Source organism: Protopterus annectens, chromosome 2.part2 (genome assembly GCF_019279795.1).
Source record: "Protopterus annectens isolate FY-2018-M chromosome 2.part2, PAN1.0, whole genome shotgun sequence".
Taxonomy (NCBI): domain Eukaryota; kingdom Metazoa; phylum Chordata; order Ceratodontiformes; family Protopteridae; genus Protopterus; species Protopterus annectens.
The window spans coordinates 386,350,939-386,374,661 of NC_056730.1; the positions used below are offsets into that span (position 1 = coordinate 386,350,939).

The 23,723-nt window shown below is 35.3% G+C and overlaps 1 protein-coding gene across 1 annotated transcript in view; it reads right to left on the reverse strand.

Annotated features, from left to right (window-relative positions):
- Positions 1–21,222: 21,222 nt before the first annotated feature.
- Positions 21,223–23,723, reverse strand: part of CDC20B (cell division cycle 20B) — a 453,794-nt gene continuing 451,293 nt past the window's right edge. The window contains exon 11 of the mRNA XM_044064423.1: positions 21,223–21,417. Coding sequence (XP_043920358.1) covers positions 21,223–21,417 — 195 coding nt within the window. The remainder of the gene's footprint in view (positions 21,418–23,723) is intronic.

Genomic DNA, 23,723 nt, shown 5'->3' on the forward strand with positions numbered 1-23,723 from the left:
CCTGGGTAAATGTTAGCTTTTTTCTTATAAAGGTGATTGCTCAAATTATGTCTTTTACAGGAAGGTGTGCTCCTCTTGGTAAGTGCTAGGTGCAGGATGTTTAAGTGAAGTAAAGAGTTTATAGATTTGCCAAATGAGAATTTTTTAGGACAAACATGGCTTTTATGCACCTAGTAAATTTCTGGATGTTGTTTGAAGCACACAGACATGAATATACAGCATGATCTAGAATAGGTAAACCATTTCTTTCTGTAAGTAGTATGCCTACAGGTCAATGGACTTCAGAAAATAATATTTTCATGCCATGTCTTTTAACAAATAGTTATATTTGTAAATAGTGGGAGTAGAAAACTTTGCTAGGCAATGGAAATTTCCTAAATATTTATTATCAAATTATCATTTCAGAAATTGGGTAGAGGAAACTCTTCTGATGCATTTGGGCAAGTTGTTAGAAGCAAGTAAGAAATGGAAAGACTGCAAAAAAGGCTTTTAGATGATGTTTTTAGTTACTTACATTGAAAGAACTTACAATTGAGGTCTCATGAACTAGCTCCTCATAAAAAGATCTGGTTAAGGAAGTTAAAGCAAGATATTCAGGAGTATGAACATGCCAGGTTATGTTTACAAACAGCAGGAGTGAAAGGGTCTGGGATTTTTGCCATAAGGCTACATTAGCAAGATCTGTATGAAGCAAAAGAGGACCAGGAGAAAAGAGAGGCCCAGATGATGGAATATGTCTAGCAGTTAATGTTACCACAATTAAATGCAAAACAAGAGAAACAACTTATGGCTCCAGTAACTATGGCTGGGCCGAAGGAAGCTGTCAGGAAATAAATGGGAGTGAAGACACCAAGAACTGATGAAATTCCTACTGAAGTGTCAAAGCTTAAGTCTGTAAGATGACTGCAAACTGAGTGTTAATTTAATATCACCCTTTAATACCCATTTATTGCAGCAGGAACTACCCCTCATAAACGAGTGATGTACTGAAAAAGGGCTACAATATGTGCAAAACAGTGAGATATTGTCACATATGTTAAGCAACAGACTCGCTCAAAATACAGTATAGCTTATACCACACTCAGAATGATAGTGTAGTCAGAGATCTTGGAACATGGATTGATAATTTCCTTCCCTTCAACCACTATGTAGCTGACGTAGTCAGAAAATTGTTCTATTTAACACAGCTAATATTTAAAGGCAATTCATCCAATTCAAAAGGAGTGATCATCCCTCTTTATGGAACCCTAATTAGATCAATTCTTGAATACAGTGCCTCCTTTTTGGATGTATTTTTCTAGACATATTAAACAACTAGAAAGGCCTCAGAGGTTCCTAACCATAAAAGCTTGTTAGCCTAAAGTCACTGTGCTTCCCAGTAAAGCTTGAAGTGTTATCCCTTTTCTCAATTTTATAGGCTGTTATAAGGTAATTTATGCCTTGCATTCTGTGTCATTAGGGATCGCATCCACATTATCCTTCTTTATCCCCCCCCAAGTCAAACAGCACCACTAATACCAGAGTTAGATAGTTAAATCTCCACAAGCAAAGAAATACAATTAATTTGAAGACAAAATTATTACTCATCACTTACCCCACCTCTATCGTAAACTTCCTCTGAAAGTTAATCAGAAAAACACCCTAAAATCTTTCAAACTAAACTTGGATGGCATGGACTGACCGGCTTAGCTCTTCTTAAGAAGGGGATACAGTATGAGGGTAATTATTAACAACAGCAATTAATAAGGGGTGAATGGTCTTGTGACTCAATTGCCTTGCATTTCCTATGATCTTATGAAATGGGGCTCAGTGAATTTTAAGCTATGGTTACAGTTAATGAATAAAATACTGGAAAGATAAGAGAATCCTGGCTCATACATGAGGGAAGTGATAGTAGTACTGAAGGAAGAGAATAAATCCCTTCTCCGTTCTTTATATAGATTAATGCCTGTATTCCTAAACCATAAGTACATAGTCTTAATGACTATTTTGACTGGTAGACAGGTTAGGTTGATGATAGGATTTATACATCAAGATTAATGTGTGATTATTGAAAGAAGAACTTTAGACAGCTTCCAGAGAATTGTTATAATAAGCCAAGATACACAAAGAAAGGGGAGGTTCATTAGCCATAGCTTGCTTTGAAGCCAAAAAAGGTGTCTGATAGAAGGCTAGCTTCGAAAGAAAAATTGCACAAGACACTAAAGACAATCATAAGGCCTTCTTTAGTTATGTCAGGAACCTGGGTGGAAACTCCCAGATATGGTCTGAGTTAGTGCAAAATGACAAAAAATACACTGAACCCACAGACATTACCAACATCCTGGCAGACAGGTTCAGTGCAAATTTCTCCCCCCCATCCCCCCAAAAGAGCAAATGTCTATCCCAACAGAGTGTAGCCTCCCTGACATCACAGATGAACAGGTGAGAGCTGCCCTCTCCAAAGCAAAAACACAGCATCAATAGGACCGGACGGTGTCCCGGGCTGCTTCTTACAGGAGCTTCAAGAAGAACTTAACCCTCACATAAAGTCACTGTTCAATCTCAGCCTTACTACAGGATATGTACCCAAGGAATGGTGTACAGTAACAGTGGTCCCACTCCACAAAGGTGGTGCCACAACAGACCCCAGAAACTATCGCCCTATAAGCCTGACTAGCCTGGTCTGCAAAGCTATGGAGCGTATCCTGATGGAACTCATAAACAAAGACATTGGGAACCTCCAGACACTGGATCCCACCCAAGTCGGCTTTGTTAAGGGCAGATCTTGTCTCTTGAACCTGGTCGACTTCTTTGAAACAGTTACCAGGGCCATAGACGAAGGGAAGGTAGTCCACACAGCCTACCTGGACCTCACAAAAGCCTTCGACACAATACCCCACTCGGGCATCATAAATAAGCTCACCAGCTTAAATATCAACCCCTATGTCACAAGATGGGTTGCAAACTGTCTCAGGAATAGAACCCACATGGTCAGAATTGCAGGTGCCATATCAGACACTAAACCAGTTACAAGTGGCTTCCCACAAGGCTCAGTCCTGGGACCTCTCTTGTTCGGTATATATTTCTCTGAGGTACAGGCTAACACGGGAGGACTATGGCTGACCAAGTTCGCCGATGACTGCAAACTGGGTGCCATAATCAACTCTCCAGCTGACACAAGCATCCTCCAAAACGGTCTCACAGAGATGGATAACTGGTGCCAGAGCCATGGCCTAAAGCTAAATGCCAAAAAATGCATAATCATCCCCTTTGGGAAAAACAAAGTGCCCACAAATTACCACATAGGTGGTAATCCATTAAGTATGGAAGAAGTAATTAGGGATTTGGGGACCCAAGTAGATAGTAATCTCTCCTTTGACAATCACGTTACCAAAGTGGTTAGAAAGACCTTCTATATAGCCCACCTTATCACGAAAGGTTTCACATCTAGATCAAGAGAGGTCATTGTGCCCCTCTACTCATCACTCATCAGGCCCATAATTGAATACAATGCCCCATTTGGGATGTACCTTACCCGACACCTGCAGCAACTGGAAAGACACCAAACGTACCTCACCAAGAGGAGCAAGGGAATCAAACAGATGCCCTATGCAGTTCGGCTAAAGAAATTCCAGCTCTATTCAGTTGCCTATCGCCTACTCAGAGGCGATCTGTGCCTGACGTATAAAGCCATGTCCAACCCAGAATTAATGGACATGCTCCACCTCAAGAAATCCACATCCCTTAGAGCTACAAGCTCCAGGGACTTAAACGTCAGCACAGAAATAAATAGGACATGCTGGATGGACAGATTCATATCCCAGAGGCTCTCTTCACTCTGGAACAAAATCCCAGTCCAGGTTAGGCAGAGCCCCTCACTGACCCTCTTCAAGGGAAATCTTGACAAGTGGATGGGAGATTGTAAGTTTACCCTGGGGATCTCTTCTGTGTCCCTGCTAGACAGAGGCACAGTAAACTAACCTTAAAGGAGTACAACAGGTTTCTCTAATATATTCCTCAACTTCACGGCCCTTTTCCTCCTTATTTATATTGTCCTCTGTAAAGCAACAACAATAAAGCATTTACAAGTTTTATAATTCCCCTTACTTCTGTAACAAAAGCCTACCTTCTCATACTGTGATGGTTTCACTTACAAAATGATTCTCTCATGTTTGGATAAAGCTTGCTGAAGTCGCCCAATTACTGACATCATTGAGGCCAGGCAGTGCAGGTACTTTTTTTTTTTTTTTTTCAAATCAGTTCCCTCCCCCAAAGTGACATCACCACAGCTGTCATCTGATTCTAACTAAAATAATAAAACCCACCCATTCTGTGATGTCATGGCTCCCTTGTCCTTCCCCCAGCCTGAGTGCTGTTCATTTTATTCAGTAGTAGTGTAGTAACACCGATGTTTGGAAACATAGAAATTTGGTATGCATACTTGTACATTCTGCACGGCAAATGATGCTTAGGTGGTGTATCGCTTGCATACTTCTCTGTTGTATTTGCAACAGATACTGCTAGTGTGCAGTGTGGGAATAGAAAGATTAAAACATTACCCTGGTATCAGAGGTGGCAGTGCAACATATTCATAGTGGCTTAACATGAGAGTAGCTCTAAGCAAGCACCATGTGAAACCTGAACAAGCACCTAGAATTATTCAGTGCAGCTTCCACACCTTAAGTCTGAAAATGAATTCACATACTCACATGAACAGGAGTAGCTGCATATTGATGGCTAAAGGTGTATGGGCATGTTGGGTGGTTACTACACTGCAAAAGTGGTATGTAATGGTGGAGATATTTGGAAGGCATAAGCAAACACACCAGTATATTAAAGCCATAGCACCAATTGAACTGGAGGCTGGCAAATAGATTTAGTAAAGGATTTTGTCCATGCACAAATATTTCAACAGTGATTCTTTGCAGTGGCATCCATTATCTGATTAAAGGTAAGTTAAACTTGATGTCCTTTATTTAAAAAAAAAATCAATACAAAATTTACTTTGTTATAAGTGACTTCTGGACACAAGAAAAAGGAAGGGTAAAATATAGCAATGTGGTTTGTATGTACAAAGACAAATTCAGGGACACTGCAAAAGGTTTTTTTTGCAAACCAACCAGTGGAGTAAAAACATATGAAGGCAAACACTGCATACCAACACACTTTGCACATGTAAATCTCAATTTTTAACAAGGTTAAAGATCTAAACTGGTTAATAGTATAAATGCTTTATTCTTTAGCTCCTTGGTGCAAGACCTTACTGGATGTGATTGCAGTCAAGTAAGGCCATGGCTATAGTGCAGCACAAAATGTCCCCTCTAACAAAGGAAATGCTAGAGCAAAGATTAAATTACATGAGTGAAGCACCCTGCTGAGATCTGCCAATCAATGAAATTACCAGGTCAAATTACCCTCAGGACTTTGACAGTTAGGGATGCTAAGTGTTATGGGGGAGGGGAGAAGTAAATGGACTGGAATTCTTTGTCTCACTAATTAGTGCCATTTAAACTAAATTAGAAAAAAGGCAGCAGTAAACAGCACCTTGAGTGTGTTCTGTGGCATTTGCACTGTTTCTGTTTTAAGTAGTCATCCAGCAGCAGGGAATGTTACTTACACTGTTCTATTTTACTCAGTACTTTGTACGTATCCAACATCTATGAAATGACAGGAACTTTAGGCAAACAGAGGACTGCATGATGTAACATTTTTGAGCCAAACAATGATTTCTGGGATACTGGATGGCAACCTGATTTATCCAAACCACGTCAATATGCCAGCCTCCAGATGGTCAGAGTCTGGAATTACATATAAAAATATTTAAAATCCTGTAAATAATCCCAGAGTGCTGTTAAAGTGTAGGAAACATCATGATATGATGTTTTAAACATGTTTTTTGAGTCTGTGGATGTGGTACTCCTGTGACCTACTATTCAAAGGCACAGTCTACTAATCTAAAAGGGTGGCGAAAGCCAAACACACTCTGGCTAGGCTTATAAATACCCTAGGGCAGATAGCCTAGTATCAACCTATGAACCTATGTACCTAAGAGGTGACTAAGGATATTTACTTCTATTTTTGGTAAAAGGGTCCAAGGCCCAGTTGAAGGTATTGTCAAGGATGGTGGAACTTTAAAAGTCGGGTGTTAGGGAGCAAACCAACAACAGACCCTGTGAAATACTATACATTTTCCTCCCATAGGGTATAATAGCTGCCAGGTTAGACAGAGAGAGGAGAAGTTCATGCTCTTGCACACACCGCTGTTTTCAAAGACTCAGCAGTGAGGCTCCTGCTGTACACAAAGCATGGCCTTGTACAAGTAGGTGATGCACCCAGCCATGGGTTGGTGCCATCACTGCCATGGGCCAAGCAGGCTTTCTCCCCTGAGAATGAGCAAGATGGTGTCAGTCACACAAGTCCATCATCCTTCACCCAGCCCCTCAGATTCTAGTGCCAATAATGAAATATGATTGAACTGGGCTGCAGTTAGGGGTTCATCTGCTTATGCCATGAGGCTAGGCTATGTTATACACATTTTAGTCTACATTATTCTGTTCCCAGTAAACAAAATGTTTCTCTATTGAACACTATCTTGTCATGTGCCAGGCAATACAGCAAACATAATTATCATTAGGAACTACTAATTAAGCAATAATCAATAATTTGATGTGAGTTTATTTACTTGCATTTGTTAATCAACATATAGTACTGCTCTACATGGCCCTTTCCCAGACTCTATCAAGGAGCATTGCCTGGTTAAGTGACTTGCTGAAAGTCATACAGTAGAGAAATGGAGACTGAGGGAATCATATCCTGGAATATAGGAAACAGCTTGGTAACAGCTCATAGCTTTAATCCTCGTCTCTGCCTGCCAGATTAAATTTTGCACTGGTTATCCACAAATGCTCTAGCTGGACCATGAGGACGAAGCATAAGTGTTCCAGTGGAAGTACAAGTGGGTAAGCAATGCACAGTCCATACCCCACCATTAAATATTGTTATTATAGCATGGATATGTTTTTTTTCAAATGATACGATTAGACTTTTTAGTTTATTTTGTTAAAGGGGTAGAAATACGATCTCACCAGGGTATTTATCAGAATGACTCCACAGAAAAACAATAGTAATGAAGAGATGAAAAAAAATGATAAGAGAAAATGTAGTAGTGGTGTAATCCGGTTAACAATTGTTTTCTGTATCATGTTTGGTATCTGTGCAAATATATACAGTACATGTTTACAAAATAGTTTTTTTGAATTTAATGCTTACTACTGCAGTTTTTATTTAACAAGTAAACTGCATTATGATTGTTTTGTTTGCAAAACAAATATTTTAAGATATTCCAAAGTGATACCTGTGTGCTTTCTAATTTTGATTTGTTTCATTTTCAGCAGCTTATGTCTTCTCTGAAGTGTCATACTTACAGGTTCATACGCTAGCTGCCCTTGAAGACTATTTTATGCCTAGCCAGTTTCCCTTTTTATGCACAAATTAACCTACCCCATTTGGTTAGAGATTGGTCTTGCCCATCTCATGGTTGATAATTATATATTACTCCTAATGAAAATAACTGGGCACATACCATAAATAATTTGTTGGGATCCGTGCATGAGATAAAGCATTTAGGAGCTGCCTCCATCCATTAGTAGGATAGGGTGCAGTCCTGGGGTAAATTATCAGTTCCCCAACCCAAGCTACACATGACTATGTTCATAGCTGTGATAAACTTTGTTTTATTTGGAAGGAGTCTGTTCCAGAGCAGCTGTATCCTCTGTAAGATATACCTGTATCTGCAAACCATCTTGCTGATGTTGTAGAAGAGGTTTAGATTTCTTGAATGAGTATTTATGATGCCATTTGACTTGCTGATGTGAAGTAAATCCATCAGTATTAGGAGAGAAGATGCCTTTTTCTACTGAAATTTCATATCTCCTCTTACAATATACACTTGGAGGCTAGCTTACCATGCTGAGATTGCATCATTTTGTTGTTTGCTATCTTAATTATTTTTCTAAACCACACTGTGGGTTTATGGTTTTCATTTTCATTTATATGACTGAGAGGGACCCTTTTTATCCAATAGACTTTATAAAGGCATAGAAAGTTATATATTTTGATGCAGTGTTATAATTTTCCAAATTGTCGTTTTAGTCTTAATTTTCTAAAATATTGATTTTTTTATAGTCTGCTTTGGAAAAAAATCCTGTACTAAGTCATCACCACTGGTGATTATTTATTTATTTATTTTGATAAAAATGTTTCCCATACTAGACTATTCTCATTAGAATTCCTTATCATGGGATAACTGATGAGTCATTCTTACTATATCTATGCTTTGTCCAAACTACATCTAATAATAGTGTTCCCCCAAATCAGACCATCTGTGCATAATTTTTTTACAGAGCTAACCTGTAGCAACTTGTGTATTGCCATATTGTTTGACTTTAGTATTTGCCAGCAAATGTTAGATAGATTTAAATCACCTGCAATAGTCCATTTTACCATAAAAAATATAGTAAGTTTATCTAGAAAAACCTGTGAATTATGTCAGTCTTGTAGCAACGAGGGTTATAGAAAAGGGCTATTTAAGGCACTGCTTATTATTAATACCTATTTTCACTTGTATTATTTCACTGTTTGTATTATTAACATCTTCAACATGATGCGGATAGGCAGTACAATGGTGCGGTGGTTAGCACTGTCACCTCACAGCAAGAACTCTGATTTGATTCTTGGCTGGGATGCCTAATGTGTGGAGTCTGCATGTTCTCCTTGCATTTGTGTGGGTTTCTAGCTGGTGTTCTGGTTTCCTCCCACATTCCAAATACATGCATCTGGAGTGTTTCTCCCTGGGCCTCTGCTGAAAATGGGCTCTGTCCCAGTCAGACTTTTCCAGTAAACAATGTTAAAACAAATAAAAAAATAAATAAAAAAATACTCTATCTCCACATATGTACCCCTTCCTACTATATCAAAATGTATGTATATCTAAATACTTTGGTAAGCCTTTTAGGTATCTAGATGGGCTGAAACAGGTTTCTGTGATTAAAAAATTGCAGTTACCAAGTACTATTTCCTGGATTCATGCCAGATGATCAGACAATTAAAACATTGAACTTCACTTCAGCAAGATGAGAGCATAGAACACCCTTAATCATCAAAAGCCGACACCAGTGAATCTCACCACTTTGAAATGCAAGAGTTGGCCAACAGCTATGACATTAGCATCTTACTTGTTACTTTTGGTACATAATACATGATGGGAGTAAATATGTATATTCCTTCCAACTTATTTTCAGGAATGGGTCTACTTCAAATCATCAACTTACCACATCATTGAATCCCACTTCATCAAAATGACATTGCTGAAACTGCACATCATTGAACACCCAGCAGAACATCAAAAACTAACCCCAGAAAAAGGACCACTTACCAAACAAAATAATAAAAAAAAAAAAACTGAAGCAAATCAAACTCACAGATATGGAGGTGAGGTCCCCCATTCCCCTAACTAAATATACCAACTCCAAGATTGCATTACAGTGGGGAAATGGCAAAGTTCAACATGGTAGCCAAGTGTTTTTTTTTTCCTGGAGTTAGTTTTCAGTGTTATGAGTGCTCGATTATGTGCAGTTTTGGTGATGTCTCAATGAAGTGGGATTCGATGATGTGGTAAGTCGACAATTTGAAGTAGACCCTTCAGGAATTTATTGGTGATTATAAAAATGTGCTCGAAGTTAAAGAATTAAGGTGGTAGTTGCTACTGGCAGCTGATGTCTTTCCTGGGTTAAATGAAAATCTTAATATTAAATGTATATTGAATTGGGGAAGGGTGCATGCCAGCATGAAGGAAGTGATGTTAGTAAGGAAGTGTTGTCAGCATGAGGGAAGTGATGTTACATCCTGTTTTTGATTGGTTTATGTTTGTTGAATAAAAGTATTTAAATGGTTTAAGTTTATAAGTATATGTATTTCTGAGAAAGTTCTTGTAATAAATAGAATGAAACCACTAAAATAATACCTGGCTCACTGTGGTGACTTGGTTCAATATATCATATACACTGCTTTTTAAGTTTTTAGTTTTCGGTTTTTGGAGTTTTCGTCATTGTTGGTTTTTCATAATTTCATTTATTCTTTCATTCCATATAACCCATATAACATAAAATAACTTTTTAGCAATTCGTTTAACATATTCTTTACTTCTATTATATCCTTATTTAATCAAATCCATGTTTATTTTATCCACTTCTTTTATATCTTCAAAAAATAATCTTTACATAATTTTCCCCACAACTTTTTTACTCTTTCACATTTCAAAAATATATGTTCCATAGTTTCTTCTTCTTGACAATGTAAACATATTCTATCACTTATCTTTATATATAGCATAATTCTCTTTACTGGCAATTTATCTATTACCAATCTCCACAAAAAAATTGATGTTCTACTCTAGGATTAAACCATTTGCTTCTTGTTTTTATAGCTTTAATTTTTCATCTGTTAGATTTCCCCATGGTTTTATATACTAATGTTTTATCATTACATACTTTTCTATCTTTTCTAGATCATCAATTTTTATTTTCCACAAAAATATTTTTTCTTGGTAACATTTTATTTCTTCATTTATACATTCTTTTTCTTTTACTCTTTTTTACCATACCCCCAAATTTATCATCCTTATATTTATATAATTTTACCACTAATCAGTCATCTTTTTCATTTATCCACATTAACACTTTGTACAACTTTAAGAAAGCAGGATATACCACTGCATATTAAACCATAAATATCCTTCTTCTTTATTATGTACAAAACTTCTCTTTTTATTGGGTTTAATCTAGAAGCCTATATAAATGAAAAAGTATCTGCAATAATTCCTTTTCATATACTTTTGGCAACATAAGTACACTTACAAAGTATACTATTTTTCCCATCGGTAATGATTTTATCAAATAAGCTTTTTTGCTGCATGATAATTTATATGTTCTCCAGAAAAGACAGGTTTGTTTTTTCTTTCCTTTTATTATTTTTCCCACTGAATTCTACTTACATATTTATTCCCAAATTTTATACCCAACAGAAAAAATTAATTCATTATAAAATATATACCCCCATCTTTAGTACATCAACTAAACCTTTGCTTTTCTTTTTATTTAAATCCATCCCTAACCCCTCTAGACACTCATTTTTATAAATTATTACCTCCTTTATCAATTTTTTTGCAATTATTATGCCATCTGCATATGTGACAGAACTGGAATTTGTAACCCTTCATGTGTTATATACACCACATCCTTCGTTTTATAATTTATTTCACATACTATCACTTTCATAACTAATGCAATGAGTATACAATTCATAAGATATCCTTGTCTTACACCACTCTTCTTATGCACCTCTTGACTTAACCAGAAATTTACAAGTATTTTCACTTTATCACTATATGCTGACATATATAATTTCCTAACTTTCTCACGTATATTATATTCTTTCATTATTACACATAAGATTTCATGTCCAGTTGTGTTAAATGCCATATCAAGGTCTCCTATCATGATTTTTGCTTTTTCTTTCTATTCATATTATTATCCACCATTTCACTACCTATCATTAATAATTCGTCACAACCCTTCCCCTTTATACTGTATATACTATCTTCCACAATATTTTCCATTTTATTTTCAAATCTCTTTTGTATTATTTTCATAAAGATTTTATAATCATTATTATTAAATAGTATCAGTCTCCACTTTTTTAATTGTCTTCTATCTTACTTTTTATGCATAAAACCTTTATTTAACCATTCATTTGAAACCTTTATGTTTTTGCCAATCCCTTACATTTTTAGATATTTTATATCCTATTCCATCTGATCGTGCAGCCAAATCTATATTTACTTGTCCTAATACATTATCTCATTTAAAGAAATCTCCATTTCTAACTCTTTATTCTCCTTTTCTGTTAACATTTTACTTTCAATGCTTTTTACTATGTTCTTTTTTCTTTAAACATTTCTTGTACATATTGTACTATGCTATTCAAAAGCTTTTCCTGAGTTCTTTCTATTTCTCCTTTTACATTTTTTTATTTTTCTCATTATACTACCATCTTCCTTTACTAATCTAAGTAACTTGATACTTCTTTTTCCTTGTGATTTCTTTCATATAAGTATTTTTTGTCAAAGTACTTTCTGTCATTATATTCTAAATCTTCCAATGCATTATTAAATGATATTTTATATTTTTCTTTCTCTACTTTTCTCACATTATATTGCTACTGTAAAAAAAACATTTTTTTATATTTTCCTTAAATATCAGTCACCACTCAGACCAATTTTTTTGAAATGTTCTCACTGTAATATGATATTTCGATAACTGCATTAGTAATCTCATTGCTTCTTCATTTTATGCTTTCTCATTTATCCTTTTTATTTCTTTGCCTATTTTATATATTTCATGTTTTCCTTTATCTAGCCATACTGCAACATAATCAGAAAATTCTGTTCCAACTACCGCCCCTTCTCCTATAACTGAACCTTCTGATACTATAAAACAATCTATTTCAGTTTTATAGTACCCCTTTTGTAAGTCCATGAATTTCTCTCCCAAAGTTTTAACTTACCACCCATTATAACTTCTTACATTTCTCTTATATCCTTTCCTTTCTTGCTACTCTTGCCTCTTAAAATCAAAGTTAAAGTCTCCTGTGATTATACTATTTATATTTATCATTATATAGTCTAAAATCTGATAAAATAAGCTTTCCCTTTCTTTACAATGAATATATAATGTCATAAGTATATATAATTGCTTTTTCCATTTTAAATTTACAATGGCTCGTCATATTTTTGTTAAAGTTGCATCTAACATCTTTACTGTATTTCTACAGAATATTGTTATTCCAGAATATCTTTCATTTCCCAATTCTAGATTATCTTTCCTCCCTACAATTTTTCTGTTTACAATTTTTTTCAATTTGATAAAAATATTGTGGTTTCTAATATAATTACATCTACATTACATGTATTACACAACTCCATAATCCTTATTTGTCTTACTATATTCTTATTACTATTCACATTTACATAAAGCACTCTAAAATTTTCATTTTCATGTTTCTTAGATTCATGGTTTCATAAGCTCATAGCTAGCCTAGCTTTCTTAAAAGAGCATTCTTAGTCTAGTCAATTTTCCACCCAAAAGTGAGAAACAAATACTGTACTTTGTGTCTGGGAGTCAAACACTTTAACTATTGTACCAACTCCCAATCATTTGCTGTACTTTTTCATCAATTTCCTTTCTTTTTTCTTTGATAATTATCCCTTTAAATTTTTTTTCTGTTTTTTACCCTTTTACAAATAGAATTATTTTTTTTACTACCTCCAAATTTATGTCTTATTCATCACTTATTTCAGAACCTTGTTCTATATCCTCTTTAGTATTATTATTATTATTATTATTATGTTTTTATCTATTTTTTCTTCTGTTTCTACTACTTTTAACATTTCTTCTCTTTGTTTATTTTATTCTCTATCTTTTTCTTTTCCTTACTCTTGGTTTCATTTTTGCAGTCCATCCATAAATGCTCAGTTTTGTTACATTTATAGCATTTAAATACACATTTTTGTATCATGTCCCATTTCTACAGAAATATAACATTTTCTTTTGGCAAAGTTACTTGCCAAATGTCCTTCTTTTTCACAAAAAAAAAGCATGTTTTGGGTTCTCCCCAGTATTTTATAACACCCATATTCCCCTCCACATTTATCATGATTGTTATATGTATATATTTTTTCTTTTTATGTTTTTAGCGCACCATTACAATTCTAGCCACCAGTCCATAAACCCCTTTTATCATAAACATTTGCAATATCCAGTATTTCTTTACATAAAGTTTTCAAATGTCCTTTCAATACCGCTGTTTGAAATTGGTCATGAACTTCCTTTTTTGTTTCCCTGTTAAATGTTTTACTCATAAATATATTCCATGGGATACAGTCTTTCTTTTTTTCATATTCTCAAGAAAAATTTCCATTGAAAAAACTGTCTCAAATATATTCTCATAACATTCAAATCTCCAAAATGGACAGACCCCTTCACAAACCAAGCACAGTCCAGAAGTAATCCAAAGGGAAACCAAATATCCCAGCTGTAAAATATTCTACTGTTGTAAAATAAAAGGCACAATCCAGTTGTAAAAACCTACTACGCTTTATTTCTGTTAAGCGCTTTCCATCTCGCTTGTACAGCTGGAATATTTGGTTTTCCTTTGGATTACTTCTGGACTGTGCTTGGTTTGTGAAGAAGTCTGTCTGTTTTGGAGATTTGCATGCATCTACTGGTTGCCATTTTTTCTAAGATTAAGAATAAATGCTGTTATCAAATGTGCTTTTGCATTGACTAAAGCTATTAAACTGTCCCACACTTCATACCTGTCTATTTCTTTATTTTCTTTACTTTGACTCCTTACCACATGCTTCCATTTTTCATTGTCTTCTGGCTTCTTTTCTGGAGGGTTGCAATTGTAAATCCATCATTTGCTGACTCATCTCCATCAAACAGATTTTATTGGAACATTTCTTCAAAATCCTGCACACATTCTTTGGTCTTGATGGTTGCTTTCTCCTCCATTTCTTTCACCACTTCATCATCTGCTTCCCTCTCCATCTGCCACCCATTTCTCCTGGCCACATCTGTGCCTGGAATGGAAACAGGAAGTCCCCCTCCAAAATGGGTCCTACTTGCAGCAATAATAAGGAGGGGAAGTTGTCTGATGCCTTGGCCAAACTTCCTCTAGTAGTAAAAATACCATCTTAACTGTCAGTCTTGCACACCTGTAGACTGTCTGCATATGCCAACCACTTGCAGTTGATTAAACAGATGTCAGCCAAGTATTTATTCAGGACTCCCATATATAGGTTCATAGGCATATATTAAGCTAATGATCACCAGGGTCTCTATAAGCTTAATCATCCAACCCAACCCAATTGTGCATCTATGTATCATAAGCATTTATTTGGAGGGGGAATGTTAGGAAGTTTCTAAAGGCTATTTGTGAGGGTATGTTAGTTTGGGTATAGTTATTGTCTGGCTCTATCTATCAATGAAGCAGGGTTAGACCTGGGGTTAATTTCCAATTTTCCATCCATTAATCAAGTTTATGCATAAATAGGATTAAAGATGCGCTCTGCTCATGTGGCTGGGGAACCTGCTCCAGAACATAGCGATCCCCTGAGACTCATATTTGTCTTGCAAAAGTATCTCTAAACTGGATTTGAACCCTGCATTACCCATCCTCTTTCTTTAAACTCACTGCATTATACCTTATACCACAGAGTTCTTTATATGTGTGTGTGTGTGTGTGTGTGTGTGTGTGTGTGTGTGTGTGTGTGTGTGTGTGTGTGTATGTGTATATATATATATATATATATATATATATATATACATATATATATATATATATATATATATATATATATATATGGATCTACTTGATTTTGGAAAATTTCACTTTCACCGAAATGTGAAATTCGTGAGTAGATTTGCACGAAAGTGTGTTTTATCGAAAACACACTTTCGCATAAATAAGTAGGTAAAACAAAAAAGTTAAATTAGTTAAATAAATAAAAACGTGGTTTGCATGTTAACTTAGTTGTACATCAACGTTTAGTGTTGATGTACAACTAAGCAGACTGTTGTTGAGATCATAGTACAGTGGGGATGAGAGAACATTCCATTTTCCCCACTGTAGTGCGATCTCGGAGTAGAATATTAAAGTGGGGGGGGTGTTGGGGGCACTGGGGCGCTTGCCCCCCTGCATAAAAGTGTTTTAAGTGTTTTTTGTTCATAGATTTACATGAAAGTGCATTTTCATTGAAATGCACTTTCGTGTAAATGCATTCGCGGATTTACGTTTCATTGAAGCATAAATTCGATAAAAGACAGTAGATCCATATATATATATATATATATATATATATATATATATGTGTGTGTGTGTGTGTGTGTGTGATGAATGGTTAAAAGGTTTTTAACATGACTAACAGCTTGGGGGTCTGAGTAATGAAATAGGACTTGTTTCTTACTATTGTTTCTGTGAACAACAGTGTCTTCTAATGCCCTTTACCCAAAGTAACTACTTTTCAAACAGTTTACTATCTTCAGACACACACACACACCATTCCATGTGAAGGCTGGCAGAATTCTCCAATTCTCCACAGCTTTCTTTCTCTTGGGATAGTATTGCCAATACTCCAGAATATGGCTTTAGAACAAACATACCAGTAATCTGACCGCACTTGAGTTAAAAATATTGACATGATATCTCATTAGTAGCATGTTCAAGAGATCTGGCTAATTAGAGGTGGATACCCCAGCTTTTCTAATGTACAGTGCTAAAATGTATTTTCTAAGATAATAAATAATGCATATGTACATACATAGTACATACATATGTACACACATAGATCATACATAGTAGCCAGAGTATCTTAAATGTGAGCAAATTAATCATTTAAAGAACCAAGAAGTCAAAGCAGTGATGCTATATATTAAATATGCAGAGGTAAAAGCAATGCACGAAGATATATAAAACAGTCAGTTGTACAAGACAGAATATTTAAATAATCTGTTCTACAACTAAATACCATAGCTGTCTCTTACTGAAAAAATATTTAACTTAACAAGTTTAAGTTAATAAACTTATACATGACAGAATTAAAACAGCAAACCTTCATAGAATGATCACCAAAATATCTCAAGCAAGATTAGACTGATTTTGTCCAACTTTGCTCCAAAAATATACATCTCAGCTCATTATTTCTGTTCTGCCAGAAAAACAGTTGTAATCAACTCTGCCTCTCTAAATTTAGACCCTTCCCCATATGCAGCATAAGAAAAAGGGTTAATTAGATCATCCCTATCTCACACCTCAAAACCCCTATAAAACAGAATTTCCCATACTTCTATTAATTGTTTGTTTTATTCGCAGTTTTTATCTGACCAACTGCATCTTTGAAATATATTGCCATTTCATTTTTTATGATCCTAGGTTTCCTGATAGAGGTAAAGTAAGAAGTTACATTTTGCACTTCAATTACACATTTCATACATTTCTTCTCCTTTTTCTTTTCATCTTCTTTTTTTACATGCAATAGGAATTACATATATTGCAAAGTTCATGTAGCTTAAATACACCACATTCTTAATTCAGTTTCTTTATCCTGGCATAACAGTAATGTGCAATGCACTAAAACTGCAATGGAGTTTGCATGGTTAGCCAAAAATGCTCATTAAAATGCAGACTAGACGTTGAGACAAAAGGACAGGTGGACTGCTGTGACTTGGCTGGATATAATCATATTCATTAGATTCCTTCTTCCAGATGGTATTAACTATTTCTTACCAGAGTGTTCAACATATTTTAGTTCTGAACCCATTTGCTATAAAATGTGAGGACTCTGAAGACTGGCCTAGGATTCAGTGTTGTTTGCATTTATATAGTCTCTTCCTTTAATGGTTAGAGTGGGCAATTCACTCAGAACTGAGCTCCAGGTGCTCATCACCGGCCTGAATAATCCTAGCAGCTAATGAAAGATGGGAATGGCAAATGTCAACACATACAGAAAAGAAACCAGAAAAAGGATATCAAATAGTTAATGCTATGGTAAGACTCTCACTAAGCGGTACTTTCTCTGCTGTAGGTGCAGAAAATTCCTAAGCTGAAACACATTTCATGTAGTGGGCCGAATGGCAGAGAAAAGAATTAGAAAGCTTTACCATTACTATAAAATAGATCTCACTCTGATTATTTCACTTAAAGGGGCTGTCTATTATTCATTTATCTTGCTACCATTCTTATGTTATGACTTCACCTAACCTTTTTAACTGAAAAAATGTCTCCATTGCAGCTTTGTGTAAATGCTAGCGAGATGTTTAAGTCAGGTAAACATACAGTTTTTAGTATATCATTGATATTGCCAGTTTATAACTCCAACTTTATGTTCAGAGAATAAAAAATATTTTTGCAATAAAAACAGGAACTGGCAAAAAAAATCTAATGAACTGCATTATTTTCAATAACTGAGCTACTTAACCACTCCAGCAAGAGGTCTTCTTTTCACTTTCATTGCCTTAATAATGCACATTATTTGAAAATTCTTACCATACACATCAGTTGCTCTCATAAGTGATGGATATTTCCATATGCTTAACTGGTTTATAGCCAGACCATGTCCAGTTAATATGCATTTTGTTTCTGGCATCCATTCAAGGGAACAAACCTAGGACATTTGGAAATAAGGTCAAATAAGCAAAGTAGGTGTAATTAAAGATGTATATCTACACATATGAGTATGCTTTTGTATTTAAGAATCAATGCAGATAACTTCAGTATATGTATTGGAATTTATTTATTTATTTCATTATAAATTTAGCATTTAGAAAATTATATTTGCCTTTAAATGTACACAGATACCTGCAGATGAAGATGTGTTATTATAAAAGTCACCGATACAGCTTCATATTAGCTGTAATGAAGCGGCGTGTATTGCTCTGGGAATGTTGTTTATGTTCTGATTGCAATGTCTTTTCTTTACTTACTACAGGTATGCACTTATACAGTTGGCGGTGTACGCTTGCAATAATGAATTTCGGGCAAGTTTGGAAACAGTCAAGTGTTAACGGCGCAGTGTGTGAAGGAATAAATAAATAAAAGTTATAACACTGATATCCTTTAGGTTAACAGTTGTGAGAGCAGCATCACAACTGCACATGTTTGAGTTACTGGACAGTTCACATTGGACAATTACGCTTTGCAAATACTTCAACACCTTGTTTCTGGGACTGTACTTCTTTAAAGGTTTATGTTTGCAGTATGATACATGCGTACGGCATTGTCAGGTCAATTCAGTTTCGAGGAATTTCAGCACGGGATTCGTCAGCTCTTCGGTCATTTTGATCCAAGCGGTTTAAGTTTTGCTGTATACTGAGCTTTCGAAAGCATTTGTAAAGGTGATCCCCATATATATATATATATATATATATATATATATATATATATATATATATATATATATATATATATATATGTGTGTGTGTGTGTGTGTGTGTGATGAATGGCTGTTAAAAGGTTTTTAACATGACTAACAGCTTGGGGGTCTGAGTAATGAAATAGGACTTGTTTCTTTACTATTGTTTTCTGTGAAATCAACAAGTGTCTTCTAATGCCCTTTTACCCAAAGTAACTACTTTTCAAACAGTTTATCATATCTTCAGACACACACACACACACCATTCCATGTGAAGGCTGGCAGAATTCTCCAATTCTCCACAGCTTTCTTTTCTCTTGGGATAGTGCATTGCCAATACCCAGAATATGGCTTTAGAACAAACATACCAGTAATCTGACCGCACTTGAGTTAAAAAAATATTGACATGATATCTCATTAGTAGCATGTTCCTAAGAGATCTGGCTAATTAGAGGTGGATACCTAGCTTTTCTAATGTACAGTGCTAAAATGTATTTTCTAAGATAATAAATAATGCATATGTAATACATACATAGTACACATACATATGTACACACATAGATCATACATAGTAGCCAGAGTATCTTAAATGTGAGCAAATTAATCATTTAAAGAACCAAGAAGTCAAAGCAGTGATGCTATATATTAAATATGCAGAGGTAAAAGCAATGCACCGAAGATATATAAAACAGTCAGTTGTACCAAGACAGAATATTTAAATAATCTGTTCTACAACTAAATACCTCATAGCTGTCTCTCTTACTGAAGAAATATTTAACTTAACAAGTTTAAGTTAATAAACTTATACATGACAGAATTAAAACAGCAAACCTTCATAGAATGATCACCAAAATATCTCAAGCAAGATTAGACTGATTTTGTCCAACTTTGCTCCAAAAATATACATCTCAGCTCATTATTTCTGTTCTGCCAGAAAAACAGTTGTAATCAACTCTGCCTCTCTAAATTTAGACCCTTCCCCATATGCAGCATAAGAGAAAGGGTTAATTAGATCAGCCCTCACACCTCAAAAACCCTATAAAACAGAATTTCCCATACTTCTATTAATTGTTTGTTTTATTTGCAGTTTTTATCTGACCAACTGCTTCTTTGAAATATATTGCCATTTCATTTTTTATGATCCTAGGTTTCCTGATAGAGGTAAAGTACAGTTACATTTTGCACTTCAATTACAACATTTCACACATTTTCTTTCTCCTTTTTTCTTTTCATCTTCTTTTTTTACATGCAATAGGAATTACATATATTGCAAAGTTCATGTAGCTTAAATACACCACATTCTTAATTCAGTTTCTTTATCCTGGCATAACAGTAATGTGCAATGCACTAAAACTGCAATGGAGTTTGTAAGTGGTTAGCCAAAATGCTCATTAAAATGCAGACTAGACGTTGAGACAAAAGGACAGGTGGACTGCTGTGACTTGCTGGATATAATCATATTCATTAGATTCCTTCTTCCAGATGGTGGCTTAACTATTTCTACCAGCGTGTTCAACATATTTTAGTTCTGAACCCATTTGCTATAAAATGTGAGGGACTCTGGAAGACTGGCTCTAGGATTCAGTGTTGTTTGTTAACATTTATATAGTCTCTTCCTTTAATGGCTAGAGTGGGGCAATTCACTCCAGAACTGAGGCTCCAGGTGCTCATCACCCGGCCTGAATAATCCTAGCAGCTAATGAGAAAGATGGGAATATGGCAAATGTCAACACACATACAAGAAAAGAAACCAGAAAAAAAGGATATCAAACAGTTAATGCTATGGTAAGACTCCCTCACTAAAGCGTGTACTTTCTCTGCTGTAGGTGCAGAAATTCCTAAGCTGAAACACATTTCATGTAGTGGGCCGAATGGCAGAGAAAAGAATTAAAGCTTTTACCATTACTATAAAATAGATCTCACTCTGATTATTTCACTTAAAGGGGCTGTCTATTATTCATTTATCTTGCTACCATTCTTATGTTATGACTTCACCTAACCTTTTTAACTGAAAAAATGTCTCCATTGCAGCTTTGTGTAAATGCTAGCGAGATGTTTAAGTCAGGTAAACATACAGTTTTTAGTATATCATTGATATTGCCAGTTTATAACTCCAATTTTATGTTCAGAGAATAAAAAATATTTTTGCAATAAAACAGGAACTGGCAAAAAAAAAATCTAATGAACTGCATTATTTTCTTGGCACAACTGAGCTACTTAACCACTCCAGCAAGAGGTCTTCTTTTCACTTTCATTGCCTTAATAATGCACATTATTTGAAAATTCTTACCATACACATCAGTTGCTCTCATAAGTGATGGATATTTCCATATGCTTAACTGGTTTATAGCCAGACCATGTCCAGTTAATATGCATTTTGTTTCTGGCATCCATTCAAGGGAACAAACCTAGGACATTTGGAAATAAGGTCAAATAAGCAAAGTAGGTGTAATTAAAGATGTATATCTACACATATGAGTATGCTTTTGTATTTAAGAATCAATGCAGATAACTTGAGTATATGTATTGGAATTTATTTATTATTTCATTATAAATTTAGCATTTAGAAAATGATATTTGCCTTTAAATGTACACAGATTAGCAGTAAGGATACGTTAATGTGGAAAGGATAATAACATCATCAATAAAAGTGAACTGACAGTTGAAAATGCTCAGGTAAAGACTAAAAGTGAGGCCAAGGTGAACCAAAAATAGTAGGCAGGAGGCAAAGAGAAGTAACAAGGTAGAGAGCTGTGTCTGGCTCATGTGAATCTGGTAGACTGTCAGGGAAACTGATGAATATATTACCCATGAAAGGAATAGTATTGACACTTGTGTAACTGCACTCACCATAACAATAGCTCTTCAAAGGAGAGCTTACTGTAGCAGTACTCTAAACAAATGTGTTGAGTCCCAGACAGTATTTGAATTAATCTAGGGTGATGGACAGCACACTGTACTCCCAAAGTCTGTTTTGCCTCTAGATTTAGCATCTGGTAGGTGGGGATTTGTAAACATTTGAACTTAATGTCTAAGCTACAGGTTCAAGCATCTCCTGAGCTGTGGAACTCACTAATTATTTTTGTTAGATGTCTGCCTGATCTGTGAGACCTGATCTTGTAAGGGCTGATACTTTGAAAAATAAACTGTGATTCAAACATATTTAACTGAATTCTGAAGTCACTGGTGTACATTTAAAGCATGTTTTGTAAGGTGTCACAGACTCCTGGGTATGCACACAAAGTCAGGGAAAAGGAGAATGTTCCAAGGCGTAAGAGCCTCAGACTTAGTACATGGTCTCCTCCAGTCACACTTCAGTGACATAACTTTAAGGATGACACTTACAATCCTTGGAATATAACAGGCACCTACATCAGACATTTGTAAATTAAACAGTGTAAATGGTGGTATCCCCCTCAGAGCTGTACTGTGATACGAGTTTAATATTACTTTATCATAACACATGGCATTGCATTTAGAAAAGAGGTCTTTGGTGGTAGACTGTTTTTGTTTTCCTTTCATGTTGTAGATATAAATCACATTTAGAAAAGGGTTCTTTAGTGGCAGTTTCTGTTTTCCTTTCATGATGTAGACACAAAATGGTTTAGTCTTTGTGGTGTCTTTTATGATTTGGCTTTTTCAAGTAGGACTGTATTTCAGCTGCCTTTGCAAACGAACGCATGTGGCATCTACTCTGATTTATTTTCATGCACTGGAAAAAAGACTGAAAGTTGGATGGAATGGACCATATAGTTCACAAAAAAGGGATATATTTTTTTATTAGTACTCTCATTATGAAAGATTTTGTTTTTAGTGGTTCTTATACCTGAAGTTACTGAAGAGAAGCTTGCATTTCTAGAGACAGATTCTGTGGTGAAGCCCACCAAAGAAGTTCCCTAACAGCTGAAGTCAGTACTAAAGTATCTGTAGCTTGATGTCAAAGACTAGTCAGTACCTGCAGTGGTTGCCTCCACTGAAGACCATCAGATTTTATGAAAGCATGAAACAAATCCATGAGGTAATAATTTGCTTTTGCTTGTGAGAAGTCAAAATTTGATTCATAAATCCTGTCACTGATTTAATTTTATCTTGTGGAAAGAACATTGGGCTGAAGGAGGGTCTCTGTGTTGATCAGTGGCAGTGAATAACATTGAGCAGCTTCCCTGCCCCCCGTAGAGGTGGTTACTGATTTGAAACTGTAGTTTTATTGGCCACTAGGGGTCATTTCCAAAACTCCTTCATCTTCCTCTCTTAAAACCTAGTTGCCTCATGGTTTGGGCGTCTTTTTAGGCTTGTTGGCTGTTGGTGAAGCACCCTCCAAGAGGAAAAAATGCTGAGAGAAGAAGGGAGCCACTTTTGAGATTTTTAAGTATTTTTTCTCTGTTTATTTGCTAAGTTTTTCTGCATAGCTGCCTAGCTTGAGCATTTTCTGGCTTGTTAAACTTGATTTCTGTATTAGTAGCTGTATTTAGAGCACAACCAAAAGCTGTTTGCTGAATTTCCTGTTTGCACTTAATTTTAAATCGTTTTTTTCTCAAAACTTGCATATTTTCTGTCCTTGACCTAGCACTCTTGTGTGGGGTCATTTACTGCACTGTTATAACTTGATATTACTTGTGAACCTCTGCTAACTCTGTAAAAACAAAAACAAAAAAAAATCTTGCTTTTTTCCCACTTTTATGAGAGTTAAAAAAAGTTCAGTTACAGGCTTGCT